The following is a 23,691-nucleotide window of genomic DNA, read 5'->3' as shown; positions in this document are numbered from 1 at the left end:
GGAGAAAACGAAGGCAGCAGGAAAATGGATAAGAGTCGAGGCTGAATGATCCCACTGAGGAAGGCCTATGAATAAAACAAGATGATAGTCAACATGGCTACAACATGGGCTGTCATTATGTGCCTCTGTGCATGTGATTCATTGGTATACATGCAGCACGGCTGGAGTCAGCCTTTCCCTCAATGTGAAGACATATTTGTGTGTTGAATGTTTATGATTCATTGTGTCAGCTTCGTCCCCTCTGAGCCATGTGTGTTGAGTAAATACTGCTGGCGCTGCCTCTAGTTGTGTGCGTGTGTCTGTCTGTGTGTGTTTTTTGAGCAAATCCAGGACACGCTCAGCAAGAGGCCACAAGCTGATGGAGTTGATGCTTATCAGCGGCAGACAGGCCTGACACTACACACAGGCTGCCTGCAGTGCACACACACACATTCAACCAAACTGACAGGTAGCACAGGCGCCAGAGGAACAAGACTTTCCAGCATCGCAATATGAACCGCTCGGTAGCCCACAGCAACAGACAGAGAGATGGAGAAGGAAGATGCAGAGAGGAGAGAAGGTAGGAGGAGAAGAAGAAGAAACAGGAAAAGATAATTCAGCAGGGAGAAAAGTGCAAAACCAGAGAGCAGAAGGAAGGAAGAAAGAGAGATAGAGGTTGTAGAAAGCATCAATAATTGACTTACTAGCCTCTTAAAGCTATCTATAAACGTTTGTCCACAGAATGCCCCCCCCCCCCCCCTCCACACACACACACACACACACACACACACACACACACACACACGTATATAGAGTAGGACACAGTGAATGATAAACAGACAGCCTCTCATCAGCTGGAGTAAAGGATTTTCCTCTGCACAGTATTGACACTGTCATTACCAGAGTTAGGCTCAGAACAATACAGCCAAATTACTGTGACAGCCAGGTATTAGCCACCTGACATTTGTATTAGCCATTAGCCTAGCATTAGCAGCTTTATTCTCATAAATCATAATTATTCACTTGTTACATTTCATAATATAAAAGGCCTGTCAAAGTAATTACATTATCGACTTATCGAGCTCAGAGAAAATGATCAAGGTTGTGTCCATATGTTGTACACCAACCAGATTTGATTACATTTTTTGTTTGTTTACATAAAAATGCCATAAGAGCAGCAGGATTTTGTGCAATTTTGTTAACAGAGCCAGAGAGTATATGTTGTTTTGGTTGTTTTATTTATTTGTGTGTTTTTTTTTTTCAAATTTTAAATTCCAATGTCTGAAAATTCTTTATTAAAAGTTGATTCCTCTTTTAAATACTGTACTTCATTATTATGCTACTATATTATCTTTATAGCAGTGGCATAAAATGGTCTCAAAATGACAATAATATACGTTATCGCAATTACTTTCTGAATTTCAGATTCACTCTCTCTCTGCATACCAATGCATGAACATGTACATAACACCTTGACACACAAAGTCAAAACAAAGTCATTCATAAAGCAAAACACCAAATGTTGGTGTTGCTCATGCCAGCTTCTCTCCTGTGATTAATTGCTGCTTTTCTCAGGTTTTTTTTACCGTTAACTTAGGCTAAGGAGTACTGTAACCAGACATTTTTCAAAATTTTCCTGACATTTTAAGAGACTAAATGATTGATAAAAATGATCCCAAAAGTAGAAAAAAGATGAATCAATTAAAAATAAATCTTAGTTGAAGCACTGCTCTTTAGTCTCCCGCCGCAACTCCGTCTAATTTGTGTTTATATGTGGATTAAACAAATGAGATCCAATGTGTTAATAAATCTGCTTAAGATGTGTTTGTAGATGTATTTATGAAGAGAGCCTCCAGCTAAAATAAGCTGTCCGGGCTTCAGCTCTGTACGCAACACATAAGCATTGCACTGTCTGCATCAACATCTGTTAAAGTTCCACTTTCTGTTCAAGACAACTAGAAAAAAAACAACTAATAGTGGCCCTAATTTGTGTGTATGTGTGTGTGAATTCATGTATACTGTAGGGGATAGTCCCTTATTTACAAGGGCATGGATGAATGAGCATGTGCATGCAAATGTAAGAGGCTAGCGCCATATGCGTAGCCAGGTGTGCCTCTGTGTGTATATAGAGGGGGCTCGTCCCTTTACGAGCGCTTGTGGTTGGTGTTTTTTCCTTTTTTTTTCCCTCCAGAAGGCAGTACTGCAGCACTGAAGAGGAGCGAGGGAGGGAGTGAAGGGGAAGCAGAGAGAGAGCGAGAGCGAGAGAGATAGAGAGAGAGAGAGGGCGAGAGTAGGATGATGGGACGGGGCAGAGATAATGGGAAGGAGGGGAAAGAGGGAGGCGAATTGACAGAAACAACAATAAACCCACTGCAGTTGTGTGGAGGCAAGCTGGGTCGTCACTGGCTTGATTCCCTCCAATATCAAGGTTGTTTGAATGTGTGTGTGTGTGTGTGTGTGTGTGTGTGTGTGTGTGTCAAACACAGACAGGGGGAGCAAGCATGAGGCCAAACTGACATTAACACCAGGTCATACAGAGGTCTTTCATCTGCTTGACCCCGGCGACAGCAGATGCTCTGCTGATGAGACAGCTCATTAAAAGGTAGGTCCGTTTGTGTGTGTGTGTGTGTGTGTGTGTGTGTGTGTGTGTGTGCGGGTGTGTGCACAAAAAACACAAGAGTGTACATTCTTGTGTGTGAATGTCTATCCACATATAGAACACACATACATACATCCTATATGTGTTCCACTAATGGTTCCCTGTCTTTCCTTGTATTTCCTGCTTACCTGACAGTTGACAGCTTAACGCCCACCGCCCACACACACACACACACACAAACACACACACTCATTATTTCTGCTGCTCTATTCCTTAATGAATGTGTGCGGGTGCAAACGTTTGCACATTTCAACACAGCTGGTTTTCTCCCCCCCCTGTTGCCCATCGCTCTTGTCCCTTCCACCTTCCCACCCCCCAGCCCTGTTTTTATTAACACACACCATGCTGCTACTACCTAATCTGCAATAATGAAGCACCTCTCTTATCTGGGTTGCTTCTGCGACACACACACATGTACACACACAAACAGCCCCAAACCCCCCTTGTCTCCAGCCCTTTGTCAGGCTGAAGCTCGCCTTATGACAATGTGGATTAGCATTCCACACACTCGCTCGGATGAACTCTGCCCTGTTGTTCCTAATCACCAGCAGTCTGCCTGCCACTGCAGCCACACACACTTACACACAACCCACCGCTATACAACCAGATGAAACATACTGCTCTAGACACACATGGCCATGTGAACTCTTACAATGACCCATTTCCAGAGCCTCAGTTTAGTCCGCAAACCATTAGCACACGTGACATTTCTGCAGCAGACGCATTAATGGAGCAGAAAGTGTTTTCTGTGTTTGTCTGTGTAGCCTGAGTGCTGTTAAATCCAACAATAACAAGCACCACTCTACTCCACAGACATCCATGACCGTGCATTACCATACACAGTCTGGCAAAGGCAGGCGGGGAGTAAATGCACTTCAGCTGCAGCCGTGTGTTTTTACCATGAGCTACAATCTGTGCTTCTCACTGCAAAGCACTAAAATCTAATTTACACCAGGACTACTTGTTGCCTCTTCTCTCATTTTAACAGGATATTCACTGCAAAGGGGCATTTGAAATGGAGGCTGACATTCAGTGTCATTTAAAAAAAAAAAAAAAAACTAGAAATGAAACTCTGCTCAGAGTGTTACATTTCATAGTTGGCAGTGTTAGAAAAAGCACCACCGTAACATTCGTGAAGAGCTGATTTCTGATTGGGGTGAAGGCTTTTAACTTCACATAAAAGTTGACAGATACCAGATTTCTTTGCAGCAGAAGACTGCTGAGGATATAAGTGTTTTTTTTTTTTTATTTCAGCTCGTCAGTCTCTGCTCGTACCCACAGACAACAAGACTAACCTGGTTTCATTTCTTCTCTTGGTGTAATTCATGTTTCATATCTAAGGAACCTAAACACAAACACACACAGGCTGACACAGAGTGCAAACTAGTCCGAGGTCAAGCTCTCCTCCTCCCTATTCCAGTCACATGGACACACCAGAGGACTGCCATCTTAGTGCATATACACACACACACACACACACACACACACACACACACACACACACACACACACACACACACACACACACACACACACACACACACACACACACACACACACACACACACACACACACACACACACACACACACACACACACACACACACACACACACACACACACACACACACACACACACACACACACACACACACACACACACACACACACACACACACACACACACACACACACACAGGCTATAAATACACATGCTGTCTCCATACATGTATAATAAAAGACATCCCCCACACATGTACACACTATAGCGATGCATTTTCCACACAGTAAATCGACACTTACAAGGGCTGCATGGCTTGGATAAACTATCTAATTGCTATATGATTATTTTGACTGATGTTGTATATGATTCAAGATATTGGAGGGAATGATCGCATTATTATTTTCATTCTAATTGGTAAAATGTATTCAAATGATCATGTTATGATTTCTTCCAAGGGCATTTTTGCATCCTGGGGCATTTTTGCAGCACCACAATCCATTCAGAATGGTATTTTGACACATATTTTTCCTTTAACAAAGACTGCGCCTCCTGCGATTTGGAATTTACACTAGTTCATATTGTACCCGATTAAAACTTCCATTAATTGTGCAGCCCTAGCACTGAACTCTCTGAGAGAATGAAATACAGCCTACCTAACATTTCTTCACAAACTAAAGCAGAACACGTTGATCATCTAAAGCAAACAACTCATAAATCCAGTTTAAATTGTGGTGAGTTGTTAGATCAGTTGAGGGATGACCTGATGCTGAGAGCATTTTAGAGATTTAAGAACTTAAATGAGTTGATCAATTGTATTGGACTCACTTTTTAAGTAATAATGCTTAATATTGCCTTTTCTGGTGTGTTCAGTTTTTCGCCTTCTATATCATAATTAAGAAAATATGTTTGGCAATTTCAGCCCTAGATACAAGTTTATCTCTAGGATCAGTGTCCTCTTTTTTTCTTTAGCTAGTGGCATTCTTCAGAGAATATGCTACTGAAAGGATAACACTGTAAAACTCATAGGACTCACACACAAACAGAACTGGTTTCAACAAGCCTAATGGCAAATCTTATCTAGGGCACAATAAAGTGTGCACGCCTTGGTCTGACCTTTCATCTCAGAGCAGCAGGCCTCGTGTGAGTATGCGTGTGAATGGGAGTTATTAAAATTCTATTTAAATCCCTTTTTGTGCCCTAAAACATAAACACTGTTGGGCCCAATTGTCTTCACATCTGTTGAAACCCGGGCATCAGTGATCGTGTATGAAAACTGAAACAAACCCCAGGCGAGCGCCACAATCTCGCTCATGGGACAGGAACAGAGGGGTTCACAAAACAAAACTGTGCCACCCATCCTCCCGCTTCCTCCTCATCCCTCCTCCTCCTCCCCCTCTGAGCCATTCATGCGCCTGGCATTCAGAAGGAGGGGAGGGGGAAGAGGGTGAGGGATGGCGGTGGGCAGCAGAGGAGGACGGAGTAATGCAGCACATTCTCCCTTTTGCCTCTCTCAGGAGGAAGTAAACAGCCTTTATTTGGGTGCCTTTTAATTCGGCCTCAGACAGTGCGGGAGGAAAGGAGGAACACACACATACACAGACAGTCAGTCACGCCCTGTCTGTTTCTAGACCACATCCTGTTCTGTTGCAGTTGTCAACTGTGTCAAAGATCGAGCTACAGATACACAGATATATATACTTCCTGGCACAAACCATGCAACAGAAAGATATTGAGGCATCTCGTCTGCCTGAATGTGTCATAGAAACTTATTTATGTAACATCTAAAATGTTGAGAAACTATTAGACCTATGTCATATGCTTTGTGGAGTTATCCCAAATGTTTCCAACAATTCTTAAACCCAAAGATATTCTTAATTCCATTCAAAATCGCCTTTAGATGACGTCACATCCACTTTGGTTGTTGTCTGCCAAAAGTTGGCATGCCAGTGTGCCAAACAACATCAGAGAAATATAGTTTTTCAACATGAAACTGCTTTATTCAGTATTTTTTCCAGTTTTAATCATCTGTTCCATTTCTTTCAGAGAGGAAATACCTCTGCGGATAATTCGGATCCTGGTAAAAACCTGTACAATGATGAACACTAAAAGGATTGTAGTGTCATTTTATCCCAAAGTTTCCCCATGAAGTAATCTATAAAGAGTGTAGCCTTTTGCTTGCAATGAGGATCTGATGTATAAAATAAAGGTGCATCTGTCTTTGGAGTCTAGTTTTCTATGTGTTTTACTGGAGACCAATACTCTGATGGTCCCACCTGGCCCCCTACAAACACAAAGACACCAGAGGCCTTTATATGGAGGTCTTAATCCAATAAGCCATTTATCCATGGACTGGGAGCCGCACTTTGTTTCAGCAGCCAAATCAATAACGGCCCACAAGGGAGCCAGGCAGCAAAGTGGGGCATTTAAAGGAATACACTTTTTTTTTTGGTGGAGGCTCTAATTATCTCAGCACTGTGAAATGATGTGACTGCATCTACATGTCTGACTAGTTATCTACTGTCAATACTTCAGTTATAGTTGTGTATAATGGAATAAGGGTAGAAAAGTCAAGCATAGACAGACAGCATATTCCTCGATCACTTCAACTCAAGAGCCAGCAGTAATCTTTTCATATCTTCTGCTTGTGACCCTTCACTTAGTGCTTAAGGGAAGAAAATATTGTATATTTTACTGTATGTGCTGAGAAGGTTACTCAACTTATATTTCTTTTTTCCTTTAGCCTTGGAGAAAGAGATAAAGCGGTAATAAAATAGAGCAGGGCACAGATGAGGACAGGTCTGACAGGTGGACGGTTAGACAAACAGGTGGCAGCAGGAAGCAGGAAAGAACAAAAAAAAAAAAAAAAGGACAGGCATACAGCCAAGACAGGAGACAAACAGACACCATGTGACTGTCTGTCTGTTTGTGCCTTCACCCAGACACACATACACACACCTGTTCCTCCTGCTTTCAAAAACACAAAGAGAAAGAACAGAGCCAGACAAGCACAGTGATAAGCATCAGCCAGACAACACACACACACACACACACACACACACACGCACACACGCACACACGCACACACGCACACACGCACACACACAACTTGCTTTGGCTTCAGGCCTCGGGCACATTTTTGCGCCACATGGGCACTCTGTCTAGACAGTCATCACACGCACGTCAAACACACAGCCTTTCCCCTCCCTGCCAACGTGTTGCGTTCCTTCCTCCACAGCTACAGCTTCAGTCAGCCATTTTACAGTCCACACACCATAGCCTTGATAGACCACAGCCAATCAGACCCGACGGACAAACACTTAATGGAAAAAAAATGAAATTATGAGAGTGATTGAGAGGAATCTCCACCTAAAAAAATGCAACATATTCTGCCCACCAGCTGCTTTACCAAAGGCAGGAGTTACATTTGGAAACCAGCTTCATCATTTATCTACGATCCTTCAAATAAAAAGCAGTCTCTTTAGGCTCTCTCGATCAATTTTTCTATTCATCTCCCTCCCTCCTTCTCTCTCTCCCTCCTTCGTTTCTCATGTTTCACAGTCAAATCCCAGGTGGCGGCCTCCAGTCTATATTCACAGCAGTACATGAGGAGGGTTGTAATAATGTTACCTCATGAATGGACAAATTGTCTGACTGGAATACACTAGGCAGGCCTAGGTAAACCCCACGTCCCACAGACACACACACACACAGATCTACTGTATGACAGCATACATTAAAGTAATGAAAGAAAAATATACATCGTCAATGGATCTGCTAATTATTTTTTGGATTATAATCTGGTTTATGAAATGCCAAAAGTGATGTTTATCTGATGTGTTGTATCACTGTCGCGTGGCTAATTGTTGTGTTGGTGATTGGCAGTAGGACTCTGATGTAACGGTCCCTTAAATAAGGGATAATTATGTTTCCACAGCAGAAATGGGGTGATAAAAAAAACACGAAACTGAATAAACTAAATGATAATTTAATTTTTTTTAAATATCTTGTTTTTCATCATTTAAGAAGCTTCACTATTTGGTATTTTTGCTTTATAAATGAATTAAACAATCAAGTATTTATTCTAACAATCAACATGATTGCAGACTAAGTTCCTAATTAGTTATTTAAAGAATTTTCCTAAAAATAAAAATACATTGCAAAATCATTCCACATTCATCCCTAGTTGCTTAGCAAAGTTATTATCACTCAACTGTCTAATCTTCTTTTAAAATGCTAGAATGGCTGCGTGATTAAGAAACATGCATCTAGTTGCCGTAATTATCACAGAGACGATTAGTGCTGATTGATTAGCTGGTTGACAGAAAACTAATCCATGACAACTCTGATCATTAATCATTTCAGTCATTTATCAAGTAGAAAAATACCTCATCATGATAATCACTTGGTCTTATGACTGTTAGACGAAATACATATTTTAACACATTACTTTGAACTCTGGTAACCTCAGAAGTAAATTTGTGAAATACTATATGTGATTAATCGATCAATAATGCCGGATATGACTGTTTGTTGTAGCCCTGTAGTAATGATGCAACATTACTCAAATGCATTACTAAACTGTAAACAGTCTAGACATTGCCTCAGAGGAAAGAAGAACAACAGAATTATGTCACCGTTCAAATCATCAACCTCAAGTACCATGATTAATAGTCATGAAAAGACTGAGCATCAGATCATTTCTGCTATATGAGAAAGCAAATATGATTCAGCCTTGCGAAAGACACAGCGTGCAGGTTGAGAGATTTATGATATCTTCAATTTCCTGTTTACCATTTGAACTGCAGTGGAGGAAAAAAAACCTTATATTATTATTATGTTCTTTTTTGCTGCCATGTCATCTCACATTCTGAGCAATATCATTGGGGGCATAATGGCATAATGGCTCTCAAATCCATATATGTACCCCACACTTCATGAAAGGCCTGTATCAAAATGTGGCCACAGACGTTCATCTACATGCACACATATGCAAAAGGAAATGCGTTTGTCAGTGAAGGGCATTTAAAAATCATCCATGCGCAAGAGAACATACTAGCTGCATATACATGCGCAGATTACCGTCTCTAGCACAGCAGCTCAGTGTGTGCGTGTGCTCTACTTTCCTTCCCCAGTGCCCCCCAGAGCGTTAATTACCAAAGCTGTCGGGGCTCACCTATGTGAGTCAACCAGGCCATGAGACAGACACACACACACACACACACACACACACGTTGTATGCAAGTAAACAGACATCCCATCAAACAATTGCCCCAACAAACAGCAGTGTAGGAGGATGACGTAGTTTACTGCAAGCACAACTGTCGTGCACAAATACACACACAGACACAAGCAAGACGCACTTCATTCTCCCAGGAGGACACATCGACTGAGAATGAGGCCAGTGGGCTCTTGTCTTGTCTGCAGATGACTGTACTCATCATTTGAGCTTCATCTGGGCCAATGTGCATGTGTGTGTGTGCTTTACCATCTCTAAAATCGAAAGAGAAAGTCTCTTGAGACGCTTTTTGGAGGTAGGTTACTGGTTCAAATTCGCAATTAAGGGGAGAAACGCACAAATACACACACAAAACCACCACCCAAAACACAAATCAGCTGCCTGGATTTCTATATAAGGGAACTCGGCTTACTATTCAAATGGATGAAGCAACTCTGAGTGCTTGGAGACAGAGGGGAGTGAGAGAGCTGCAGAGAGGACGAGCGTTGCTAAGCAGACTGAAAGCCGAGAGAGGCTGTCAGCAAGCCAGCAATGCACTGCTATCACTACAGAGAGAAAACACAAAATGGAGACACTGCCCAACCCTCTGTCTTTGCAATAAATTACACAGAATCAACTAAAATGTCTCAAAATGCATGCTGAGGACTGCTTATATCAGCCATTCAGTAGCTAAATGTACTTTATAATCACACAGCAACAAAAACCTCATCAGAATTTGGCCTGATTGCCATTTTAAGACTAGTCTTAAAGCAATCAGACACTAAAATTAGCTACTGTCCCTTGGTGAAATGTGGGAGTAAATTCTTGTGCTATATCTCTAAAAACAACTCACAGCCTTCATGGTTAAATAAGTGAGTGTTTAAATGTTTAAATGCAAGAGGTGCAGTTGGCCCTGACTAAAACCCTTCTTTACTGGCTCGAGTACGCGGCTATATATTGATCCGCGGTTTGTTTACTTCTTCAGCACAGGAGGCTGCTCTGCTGTAATGTGGAATACTGCAGTAAATGTCAATGCTTGGTTGGTCGTCACTGTCTGCAACAAGGCCAGGGGGGGAGAGGGGAGGATGGAGATGGAGGGAGGAGAGGGAGAGAGGGAGGGAGAGAGAGAGAGAGAGAGAGAGGTTTGAAGAAATATAGAGAGGGATAGTAAGGGGACTGACCCATGATATAGTCACAGTCCGACAAAGAGAAAGCTCCACCTGGCCAAAACGCCCCACAGGGTGAAATCTATCACATACACATGGAAAGAGAGACAGTTAAATCCTAACAGGCCCTGGGTCCCTTTGACTGTTCTGCAGGGAGCTCCGGTCTCATCCATATTACATGCAGGAGCTTGTTTGAAGCCTCTACTGCTCGTCTCTGCATGGCCAGCTTGGCTTTGCTGTCCAGGCCCCTCGGGCTCGCCTGTCTCTCCCACACACACACAAACACACACACACACAGTTACCGTAATGCAAATCCATCAGCTACCATGACTCTCTCTCTCTCTCTGTCTCTCTCTCTGTCACAAGCTCAAACACATTTCTAAAGACCATTCTTTCTACTTTCACGATGGCTTGTGGTCGACAAAATTCACCACATACATTCACTTTTAATCTAACAATATCTGAATTATTAACGGCAGAACTCGAAAACCTACACACAGAAACCTAGCAGCATTTGGCCGGAGGCGGTTATTTATTCCCATCCTGCCTGTACTGATATTAATGCACCGAACCATATGGCAGGTGAACCCACAGTCCACACACACTTGATCACCAGACTTCCTTCTTTTAAACAGTCACTGTCTGAGGCAGGCTTGACAACAGCCCAAGAAAAGCGCAGTTGGGTTTGGTAAATGTCATTATGGTTGAGTCAGAGCACTAAGTGAACACACCTGGGCGTAGATCAAACAGACCGTGTGAGAGACTGGGACGGTGATAAATCTTCGTCCTTGCTCCACAGTGACGCTGATGAGCGGAGAGCAGACCGCAGCACTGATGGAGCACTGTGACTCACGCTGCAGGATAGGGTTGGTGTGGTGATGGGAGGAAGTTGCTGATGGTGGTTGTATGCATGTCTGGCTGTGTCTCTGGCTGTGTTTGACCCTTTGACTTCCTTTAATCACGAACTGAGGACTGTGTCATCTGCACAGCATCCCGTGCTGCCGCGTGTGTGTCTGTGTCATCTCTCTACTAAGAAATGTCATCATATGAACACGTCAGGGTCAAGTCACAGTCTGGGTTACTGTCATTCACCTCTGATGACACAAGGACAAAGAGTTGTAGTTTTGAATTTAAAATTTCAAGACTTAACTTTAATTTTATTTGTGCATTACAGAATAGAAAATAAGGCTGCTTCCTTGACTGCCAAATCGGCTGACAGTGAAGGCAAGCTTGCCAAAATCGACCATCATTTGGCTGGGGGCGAGATTTGTTCTCTCAACATGAGTCAGTCTTCTGAAGAACTACTGTACATATGGCCTCATCTGGGATCAGGATGCGTCTCAGCCGGTGAATTTTGAAAGTGATGACGAAGAAAATGTTTGTCATAACAAAGTGCACTTGTCATAGGAGCTGGTTAAAATGTAGACAGACTGTAAACCACAAGGCAATGCTTCACTCTTCAAAGGGATACAGTCAAGGGCAATAGGGCTCCATGCGGGCCATGTCGCCCCAGCAGCAAGGCTGTTTTAATACAAGCAATAGCGGAGCCAGAAAAAAAAAGAGCTGGACACGCAAAGAGCAAGAATCAGTGCCACATGCTCGACAGGAGTCGCACACATAGGCACACACCACTCTGTTGCTTGGGGACATTTAAGAAGCACTAGTAGATTGCATATAAAGGATGCTGAAGTGCACTCACCAGTCTCAACACATGCAATCCTTAATTAGGCATCTATAGTTGAAGTATACTCCAATAAAATATACGTTTCATGAAAGCAGTAATTAATTGCATCTCAAGGTCAATGACCTTGAGGATTGTCTACTACTTAGTTTATGCCGTAAAGAGGTGCAGTGAGGCTGTTGAGGATCCAGAGGGAAACAGTCCTCTATTTACAGGATCTAGATGAGCTGGTATGGACCCCTGAGGGTTATGAGACAAAGAAGACTGTATGTTAAGAAATATCAGAGAGACAGATGATTCCCATGAGCGGCATCACTGCAGGTGGGAATTGCAAGGAGGATAAACACATCAACATTTGTCAAGGTAGAGGCGGATAGTGACTGAAGACTGGGCAAACTACAAAATGTCACTTGTTTCACCTTCACTAACGCAGTCGATTTCCCAATTGCTAACTTTACAGCCTCGCCCTGAGCAACATCCGTCAGGCCCCTGGTGAGATAAGGATTTACAGGGTATAGAGGGTGCCAGCATTGGAAGGGAAAGAAACAGTTGGAGGGCGTTTGATGTTAGTGGAGCAAAGGTGAGACTGCAAAATAAAGGACTTATATAGGGAGAGTAATCACCTATCCAAGCTTGGCAAGTTCACATCTCACAGTGGTTTGCTGCCACTATCTGCCTCATCTGGTGCGTGGGCTGAAGGTCAAAACTAGCATGGACCACAGCAGCATTTAACTTGGCTGCCATTGTTGTGTACAATTAAACATGTGGGGGTTGTTTGACAAAGAAAAGTAGACACCTATACAGACAACACAAGCGGAATCGCTGCCATATGGAAATGATGAGCCATTACAAAACATGCAAATAAATTACGAGCAAAGTGGAGAGATGGGGATTCCTTTAATCGTACAGGCCGACTAGTACCCCCCTGATTTCTCTGTGTTTGCAACATGCATAATTGATCAGTGTAGTGGTTGGGCTTAATGTGTTGTGGATGTGCAGAGTGGCAGCCCAGCGGGACTCATGACACGCCTTTGATATCCAGTGTTTATCTCCCTGTCTGGGAGACTGGGGCTGTGGGAGAAAATACAAGAGAGGTAGTCTAAGTGCCTATATGGTGTGTGTGTGTGTGTGTGTGTGTGTGTGTGTGTGTGTGTGTGTCCGCTGTGTATATGGTGCTCCTATGGTAAGCTCCGTCTCTGGGTCTCTCCATTTATATCTTCATTAATCACCGTTCCCACTGGGAAGGCGGCACAGAAGAGCCTTTCAAATGCAAACGCAATCTCTCTGCTTGCACACAACATGCACAAGCTGGCAGTCTCCCACAACCCTTTTACAGTATACCTCCCTCGCCTCCGACTCCCTGCCCCCACACACACACAACCAGCTCGTCTGACTGTCTCCCAGGGAGACCAGACAGTGGACAGTTAATCTTCTCATCAACACATCGATTAATTAATACCAAGACTCCTCATTATTCCGGTCTCACACAAAACAACCCGGGCAAGCTCGTCGGACGTGTTATGATCCAAGCCCCTCTTCTCTTCTTACAGTCTTGTTTGAACTCGAAGCCCATTATAGTTCCTTCTCTTTCACTTGTTCTTGCTCTCATTTCCCTTAGAGGCAACAAACTGGTCTGACACCCTGATGGGGGGAGAGCCAGAGCAGAGTGAATATGCAAATAGGCTGTCCGTCCAGGACTCTTTTAAAGCCCACAGGACATTTGGCTGGGAGGGGCTTAGTCAGTTTGTTTAGTTTATGAGACTGTTGGCAGACGTGGCAGAGGCTCCACTGTATCTGGACTGACCTATCTCTGCTGCCTGCTGCTGTGGCTAGCTCACATCAGTCCGACAGCAGCACATTATCTGCCTCTTCTTCTGGTGGTGAGGTGGGAAATGAGTCCAAGCGGAGGGAACAGTCAAACATAACAAGCTGCAGCTGGGGTGGGAAATTACCACCAGCCAACCAATGGCAAATGTTTAAATGTGGGGTGGTCGTGCACAAAATAAGCAGTGAGCTGGTGCACAACAAATGGAAGCAGGGATGTGGTTAAGGCCTGTGACCATTTCCCAAACTTGATTAGATTCTTATCTTTTTTTTTTAAATCCTGCGAAGTAATGACTTTGGCGTTCCTCCAGTGAGCTGCAATGCTGTTATGGAGCTGTGATACTGGCACTGACCTGATGGTGACATACCAGCAGAGGCCCCTCTGCTGAGCCCCTCCTACCTTGTGGGGCCCCATTTAGCCCTTTACAACAGGCAGCAAACACTGGCCAAGGCACAGCCTTTTGTGCACAGAGAACATGGACAGCCTCCACACCATACCACATACAGGCATGATAGACTGTAGGTTACTCCAGGCCTGAGTTCAAAGTAGCTGCTATGCATTGAGTATAAGTGGATAACTGTTCTTTGGAAAATGCACAAACAGACAAAGAAATATGTGTATGGGTGTCTTGTGGAATGGTGGGGGGCAAAGGAGAGAATATTAGCCGGGGAAATGCGAGCTAGCTGGCATGTGATTGGCCAACCAAGAGGGGCTGTTCCAGGCTAGATTTGTGGTTCAGCTCAGGTCTCAGAGAGGTTAATTTTCAACTCGGGGAAAGAAGAGCTGGGGCCCGAGCTCCCTGTACCAACCTAAAGGCTGTGAACACGGTCTGTTCCATGGAAGTCTGCCAAAGTGTTGAGCAGTTAGTGACTGAGACAACAGCCAGACCCACCTGTCTTGGCCTTACCCTCTCATCTTCTTCATTTCATACTCTTTACTTCTATTTTCAGTCTTACCTACTTTGCTCAACTGACTCCCCCAGGGTTAGTGTGTTTTCTGACCACAGATACCCTTTATGTGTCTGCATGACGCTACTTCTGTCTGGCAGCCTGTCTGAGTTGCAAAAATTAAAGGCATGCGACAGCAGAAGCAGAGGTGAGGTTAACTCGGGAAACTGATGCACATGTCTGAACACAGACAGGAACTTATGCAATACCAGCTGCGGCCCCTGTAACTGATTCTCCTCATTTCACTCTTCTTCCGTTTCCTCCTGCCTCCCCCTTGGTCCGTCGCCTCCTCTATTCAGTGTCTGTGTCACCCGGCAACTCGCCACATCCATCAAGGTCGGAGACCCGATCAATAGCCGCTGGCTTTCCTCTCATTCGCCTTGCAGACGCACACAAGTGGTCTTATTGCTTATGTAACGATCGACTTATCGGGTCATTTGGCTGCTTATTTTGTTACTGTCCGCTGATTGGGGCCCAGGGGGTATTGACTGTTTACAGACACATGTGGGCAACAGCAGAACCATCTGGGTTACAAGCAAAGGGCTGATAGTGAATACAGTATGGTAGAGGGAAGAGCACACTAAAGGCCATAAGTCAAGATGGGTGACTACATGTATCCAGGGGAAGAAGGCAGATGGAAGATGGACATCATGATTTAGAGAGAGGTAGAGGAAGAGATAGCAGCACAGTGAGCGATTAGCATGCCCGCCAAAATCTAATTAGATACAGCCCTAGAGAATGACTGACAAGCAGACAGACAGACAGAGCAGACAGCCCAGGAGACAGCCAGAGAGTGCAGCTGCACTGGTCTGCGGTAATGAAGTCACTGGTTTCCAAATAGCAAATAGAGGAAGCCAGGGAGATGCAGCTGTCTGCCGTCTGTGCCGCAGCCACTGTGTCAGCCTGCCCAGCGAGACAGACAGAGGAAGGCTGTTCTCCCCGTCTGACACTTCTGACTCTGGGCCAGCACAATGCCACAAACACGGCTGAGGCAAAAAGGCAAAACACAGCTATGTTCACTATGTTCCTCCTCTGGGGTTATACTTAGGGTGGGGGAAATATGTCTAAAATACCATGTCACAATGTTTTCTTATTTCAAAACAGCCTATTTTTTTTACTTTCAACATGGACTAAGAAAAGTTTAGGATTCTGGTAAATCAAACCAATGACACACCACACAGTTGCACAAAAGTATGTAGATTTTCCAATGTAAAATTACCTTTGTATTTTCAAAGATAACTTGACCTAATAATACCGAGTATGACTGGGGATTTTGTTGTACAGATGTTTTGCAATAAAATGCTTGTCAGATGACATGGCATGTTGTCAGCACACGATGATCATCAATGGGAATTTCTGTTACTTCCAGTCTTGTGAGAGAAAAAAACACCCAATAAAAATGACGACATATAAATTTATCTCTATGGAAAGTACAAGTGTCTGTCAGAGCCCTTGAGGCTAAATGAACTCATTGTCTGTTAGATATTAAAGTAACCCTTGAGATAAGACTTCAGCTTGTTGCTGTCTGTTGGTGGCGTCTGTCTAGCAAACTCTATTTACACAGCAGGGATCAGTAGACAGGGTGCCTGAAGGCACAAAGCACCGTTTATAGAGAGCGAGTCCTGGAGTTTTTAACTGCACCTTCTCAAACCAAACACTCTTAACAGGATATGGGACCAGTAGCCATTGGAGAAGGTGGAAAAAAAACTTCCAGAAGGCTCCCTTGTTTGTGTCTCTTCTCTTTTAGAGGTCCCAGAGCTCTCCGGTAAAACTATGAACCACTTGTAAATGTGCACATTGACACTGTGTGTAAATCAGGCCCACTGGGAAAATGGTCTGCAGTCGGGTTAGACCAACACACCGAGGTGAGCCATCTTTCCAAAAAGCATGTGTGACTATAAGCTGCCTGGCTGGACTTCCATTAACATCCACTGGGATGTGGAAAGTATGAGTCACACAGCCAGTGCAGTGGAAGCGGCTGGACACACAGACCCTGGAGGATGTTCAGGGTGAGAGACATGTCCGTCTGCCTAACTTCCTGTTCAGTCAAACACACTTTCATTACACAAATACACACACATAAACAGAGAGTGGATGGACTTGTCCTGGCAGAGTAAACTGAGCACTGCAAGGTCACCTTGTTCTCTGGCCAATGACCTTTCACACACTCATACATCCGCTTGGCGGAGTGGCATCCTCTTCTAATGCCAAAAATCACCTGCTTCCTGCAGATTTACAGGCAACTGTCTTTCCAGGAATTAGGCCATTTGTAGCTTTGTGCGTCTCTGCCTACACAAACTTGGCTTAAGTTTCACTTTTAATTTGACAACATCATTTCTGATCAAGCCAAACCCTCACATACAACAAAACAAGATACAATCTAGTTACTAGCCCCAAACAACAGCTGCAAGGTAAAAAAAAAAAAAAAAAAAAAGGCACGATAGGGAAAAAAATTGACTGAGAAATAACCCCTGAGAGAGAAGACAGCACCTGAAACTGTGGTGAGACAGAGGCTCCAGAGAGACTGGCAAAGTGTGAGACAGAGAGAGACGAAGATGTGTCATACTAGCCTCCAGTTAGCAGCTCATTACACACACTGAGGTTGGCAATGTCTTACACATAAAAACACACACACACACCAAAACACTGTAGGACTCGTCATCCAGCCTGAGCATATGTTTTTGTACATATGTGTCGCATCTGTGGTCTGTGTACATTGCCGTTTGTGTGTGCATGTTTCCTCTGTGGTATTAAACCACCTCTGCCTTTGAGAAAGAATGTCTACGTCTTCCAAGATGCATACCTTAAACCAAGGCGGAGGAAGAGGAGGAGGACAATTGGGAAAAGGCAAGACAGGAATGCGGTCAGGACGCTAGACGAGACAGCAGACGGTATTTCCGGAAAATTCAGACGCCAAGTTAACCAGATAGAGAGAAAAAGCAAGCCAACTCCCTTTCTCAGGTACACAAACAATACAAAATGTGTTCCAGAAATGTGTGTACTCACACCTGCACACACTATGAATACACACTGCGTCCTCTCTACTCCACACTCACTTAACCTGATGGCTGCTCTACTACTATCACAAATAAATCTTTCCGGTAAGAGTTGCAGTAGAGCCCTTTTCCGTTTCAAATGTGCGTTTGCTGGTTAAAGCTGGTGTGTTTCTCTTAAAATCAATCTGGATTTGAGTGTGAACAAACCACGGCAAACAGACAAAAACACAACCCCACCTTTACCCACAAAACAATAGAAACAGGGCAGTCCACTGTGGTCAGAGGGAGGTCATGAGACATAAACCAGTCAATGGCAGGGAAACAATCTAGAGCTTTTCCCCCTGCTGAATGCTGACTTTTCAATAGGTTTGCTGCCCTTGTAGCTTAGATACTGCATTGACATGATTTTTTGTACACAGCAAAAATAAAAAGAATGGGCAAAATCATCAATCATTGGCCAAAATGATTTGGAAGACTCTGCAGCATTCTGGTTTTCAGTGATAACTACTGGTAATGTAATGAAGCCATTTCACTTACAGGTTTGCCTGGAGGTAAAAGGACCACTAATTGGCTAAGTTCCAGTTCTGGCATTGTTGAGGAGCTCTTAAAAGGATTTACAAAATAATTCTCTTACAGAAGCCATTTAATGTCTGACCAGCCAAACAAGTCTCGGTTTGCAGTAGAGTCTCTGCAGTAGTCCATTCACTCAAATTGTGTAGATATATGCGAAAGGACAAATTCCAGTTACCTTGACCTACTGTAACTACAAAATGTTATTTATTTTACAATTAGCTAAAAGGTCCAACAATTAACTGCTGACATACAGTTTTTATACTGGAGTTCTTCCTGAATCTCCTATATTGGCCTTTTGTTCAGTGACATTCCCAGTGACCTTCAGGTGACCCGGGGGGACAAATGATGCACTTCCCCTTCAGCTGTGGCCAGCTGGCCTAACCTCGTCTGGTCAGACCTGGTCAAGCAAATGTAGCCACCTGTCCCAGGCCTCTTTAACACGTACTAGGTCAATGCAGGTTTAAGAAAACACCAGCTGTAAGGTATCTGTCTGGTCAAAGCTGCTGAGTACACAGACTATGGGACACCATCCAACATAATAAAACAGTTGTGACTGGCTTCCTTACCAGAATGATGAATGACATTTTAATGCATGCAAACAAACAAAGACACAGATTTCATCCAGAAGTGCACTTACTTTGTCTAGCGACCTCTTGAGCTGGTAGTGGAACTTCTCTTTAACCTCGTCCAGAAGCTGCTTGAGCTTCGGCTCCTCCGGCATGCCTTGGTACTTCCTGGCAAGCTGCAGGTAGCAGGGCCACTTGGCGGAGTCAAAGCCCCAGTGGCAGGTCCTCTTATCAGGTGACTTGTGTGAATGCATGACAAACTTCTGTGGTGAAAAGAGCAACTGGCACTCAACACACTGGATGCAGGGCGCCTCGGGCTGGGTGTAGAACTGGGGCACGAAGAGACCCTGGCACTTCCCCAGACATTGGTGCTCCACCTGGAAACTGGCTTCACTCTCCTTTAGCAGGCCCTGGGTCGACAGCTTACCGCTGGGGTCGGCGGGCATGGCGGCCCCAGGACGCAGCAGAGCATTGCACAACCGTTGTGCATCCGTCAGTGTAATGAGGCCACAGGAAGGTGCGTTGAACGGCAGAATGCCCAGTACCTTGAGGATGTGCAGCTGCTCAGCGTCGCAGCGCGAGCAGTAGACGTAGAGCTCGTCGCACACAGTGTTGATCTGCTGCAGCGAGAAGTCGCGGAGCACTGAGTTGAGCACCTGGGGCAGACAAAGCCGCTTCTCTCCCCCAACGACGAAGCAGGAGATCGACTCTCCTTCCAACAGAGAGTGGGTGAGTTCAGTGGAGCTGTCACATGGAACCAGCAGAGGGCCCCCTCCCAGAACAGGAGGGGAGGGCAGAGGGGGCATGCCGGCCGGGGAATGCTCGTGGCCGGTTCGGGCTGAGAAAGCAGCTGGGCCCCCAAGGGAGCTCTGGCTGCTGAGGGTGAACTGGGCCAGTGTGTGTTTGAGCCCAGGGCTCAGGTCCAGGGCTTTAGCAGAGCCCACCATGTGCAGTTCAGCCCGGCCCTCCACATCCATATCAGAGTCGTGGCACAGATCCTCGATCTGCTCCCTCTTCACCTTGGGAGTTTTGGGGAAGGAATCCAAGCTGCGGCGCTTCAGGTTGATCTCCGCCATGACTCTCTTCTTGATGGGTGCGTCTTCCAGCCGCTCTCTGTACAGCCGTTTCATGTTGCCCTTGAATGAGGTCAAGTCTTTGAAAGGGGTTTTCAAACTGGTCTGGGTGCTGGCCATGTCTAAGCACTGGGTTATTGTCGTTTCTGTCTGCTGACTGAGTTCTGTATTCCTTTAAGTCTTTTTTTCTCCTTTAGTCTTTTCAAATGACACAAATCTTCTGGTTGTTAGACACATGCATGATGATGATTGAAGTTTTCTATGTTCTGATCCAATGCCTGAGTATGAAAGAAAAAAAACGGAATTTAGAAAACAGGGAAGAGGCAGAAAGAAAATCATTCAGTCACTATGTAAACTATAGGTAATCAATTCATTTCCTCTACATGAATAAACAAACTGAAAATGATCTCATAAAAAATGTTGTGGAGCATGAAATATCCATAAAGAGTTTAAATGTTTTATGGCCGCTGTCCCGACTGGGGGCTAAAGAGGTCAATGGCTGCCCACTAAACCAAATGGCCATTACCATACTTCACACAAACACAAGGCTTTCTCAGCCCTTGTAATTGAACCCCAGGGGAAATTTGCATTTAGCTTTTCACCAAAGGTTTTGAAACAAACTTTCCAGCCACAAAGTGAGAATTTTAACAAGCGAAACCAGTTGACCAGACATGACAACCCAAGTGAAATCCCCCTCCACCCTGCCCCTCTCCCATTACATTGTTAATGTAAGGCTGATACAATGGTCAAAAACATTTCACTTAGCAAATGAAAGTGCCCTTCCCAACCATACTGTGCCTTCCCCTTGGTCTGCTTACCCCACGCTGACCCCATCAACTCCATGAAAAACAATTGATAAAAGCGTTAACAGCAGTCGGCCCCTTCTCTCGGTCCTTTCACAGCTTGACATACAGCACTATGGAAAGCGGTGTTCCCCCCTTTTTACTCTCAGGCTTTACTGCGGAGTTACTTAGTCGACTGTTACAAGGTAAACAACACTTAGCTAGTATCCTCAATTTAAAACGCAATATAGATGATAATGGCTACTGCTGCAATATGACACCGAGAGGCGGCAGATTTAACGCACTTCGGCTTGAAAATGCAACATTTTCTGTAACGTTTGCGCTTTAAATATTGTCGTGAAATGCATTTGATTTATAATAAATGAAAAAAATACAATAAATGGGGATTCTAGACTGCCAAAAAGGCAAAAACGCACATGCGGTTAATTGACCACGGTGCATGGATTTGCATGCTTTGCAAATGTCAGCATCCCATCGTTTTTTCCACCGACTGCGGTGCTGCAAACCCCGAGCTCGATTCCGAAGCGGGTTGATGTTAGTGGGCGATTTTAATGGCGAATATCACCAGTGGGCCGATTGAGTTAAAAAAATAAAAAAAAGAACTAAAAACCAGCTTAGCGACTAATAAATGAGGGTGTAGGGGGGAGGTGGCAGGTTCGACCCCAGCCTGCTCGGGAGCTCGGTTTGGCTGCGAAAAAACCTCCAACCTGACATGTTTATTACTGTGTTCGCTTAAAAACAACGGGATATTATTTCTCAAACGACCTCACAACCATTTGGGAATCATACCATAATGTCACCTCTACTTGTGGTATCCTTTTTGCTGCTGCAAGGACACCGCGTATAATAATGCTCCTGCTCTGCTCCATCCACAGCTACCCCCTCCTCCTCCTCCTCCTCCTCCTCCTCTCTCCAGTCTGCAAACTCTACCTCGCCTCCTCTGCTGGCTCGCCACGACGGCACTGGTATGCAGACAGCGCTGATAATGACATTCACTGTCTACACTACAGTCTGGTCTGGGAAGGCACCGCGGTCCAGCGTTACGCACACACCGACCTGGAGAGCGCACGGTGGGGCTTCACTCCCACAGCTGCCCCTCTGTGTTAAACATACAGGGAGCCTGAACACATACACCCAACGCTCACACCGCTTTAACCAATAGATTAAAGATTAAATAATACGCACTTGAGTGTGTCATTATTCTAAATAAACATATTGAGGAAAAAAATGAAAAGGGGTGAAAATGTGCGCAATCGTCTGGAAATCTACCAGAACCCTTGTCTTTTAGAGCTAAATAGTAATTGCGCTAGGTAGCTTAGCTCCCCCAGTTTATCCCGGTACAATTGGATAAAGCAGTCTAACCAGCATAGAGGGCTATGAGGCAGTCTAACCAGCATAGAGGGCTATGATCAGGCTAACACAGGCAGGCTAACTTCACCCGGTTCACCCCAGCAACCAGAGCCATAATAAAAACAGGACTGCTCACCCAGCACATACACAGTAATAAAGTAATAAACAGCAGTGTAGAAGCGGCGGTGATATGAAGGTAGGTTAGGCCGGCTTATGGAGCATAAAGCTGGCTAACCGAGGGGACCGAGAGCGCTAACATCACAGCAGGCTAACCCCGGATAGAGAGCCGTACAGCAGCCCAGTGAACCAGGCAGCTTCGCCCCCAGCTCCGTCTCCGAACAGGCATCAAACTCCACCGTTACACCTCACATGCTGCGATCCGTTATCAATATATAAAAACAGCCACTTTTAAAATAAATCCATTTAAATGTTCCGCCATATTTTAAATAAATCGAGTAAACACTTGCCTGAAACCGCTGCGTGTGTCGGTCGTCCTGCCTCGCTCGGGGTCTTCTCGGTACTGGAGGAGCTGGCGGAGCGTCAACAAGATGCAGCCCCGCGACGTCACACTGCACACGGCGGAGAGGCGGAGACGTCACCCGGCTGACGGAAACTATGCGGGGGTGTCTCTCGTCTGTCTGCCTGCCTGTCTGACTGTATGTCTGTCTGTCTGTCTGTCTGTCTGTCTGTCTGTATGTCGGTCTGTCTGTCTGTCTGTCTGTCTGTCTAGCACCGCCTGTGAGGTTTGTTCCCTCCAGCAGTAGTTAAAGCTGCGAGCAGAAAGGTGGAGATAGACGTCGACAGCAGGCAGGCAGGAGTGAGTGGATGCCAAAACTACGGTCCGGGGACTTTTAGAGGTCCTTAAAGGGATCCAGAAATTGGGTCATAGCTGTAGTACCTCTTTACTACGCAATTGTTTTTATTCTAATAGTAAAAAAAAAACTTGTTTTAAGGAGGACATTTGTCAGTGTTTGTTTTATTGTCACAAATATTTTCCATTATTTTCTTTCTTTCTTCTTTTTTTATTTTTACCAATTATATCCAACTACATATACAATTATAACACAGGTCAAAGAAACAAAACCATAAACTAAGATGTATTCATATATATATATATATATATATATATATATATATATATATATATATATATATATATATGTATATATATATATATATATATATATATGGATAAGATAAAATACATTTATACAATTTAAACCAGCACCATTTAAATTGATATTAATCTGAGTTCACAATAACAAAACAAATAATAATATAATCATTAAAATGTTTAAATGTATATATATATATATATATATATATACATGACACATATATATATACATGACA

General features: G+C 44.3%; 1 protein-coding gene across 1 annotated transcript in view; it reads right to left on the bottom strand.

The window, feature by feature from the left end:
- skila (SKI-like proto-oncogene a) overlaps positions 1-20,461 on the bottom strand; it is a 34,730-nt gene extending 14,269 nt beyond the window's left edge. Inside the window, exon 1 of the mRNA XM_059344140.1 lies at positions 19,184-20,461. Coding sequence (XP_059200123.1) covers positions 19,184-20,305 — 1,122 coding nt within the window. The 5' untranslated portion in view covers positions 20,306-20,461. The remainder of the gene's footprint in view (positions 1-19,183) is intronic.
- Between the last annotated feature and the right edge of the window lie 3,230 nt (positions 20,462-23,691).

Source organism: Centropristis striata, chromosome 11 (genome assembly GCF_030273125.1).
Source record: "Centropristis striata isolate RG_2023a ecotype Rhode Island chromosome 11, C.striata_1.0, whole genome shotgun sequence".
Lineage (NCBI taxonomy): Eukaryota > Metazoa > Chordata > Actinopteri > Perciformes > Serranidae > Centropristis > Centropristis striata.
The sequence above is the reverse complement of the archived record's forward strand: the minus strand, read 5'-3'. Positions and strand labels throughout refer to the sequence as shown.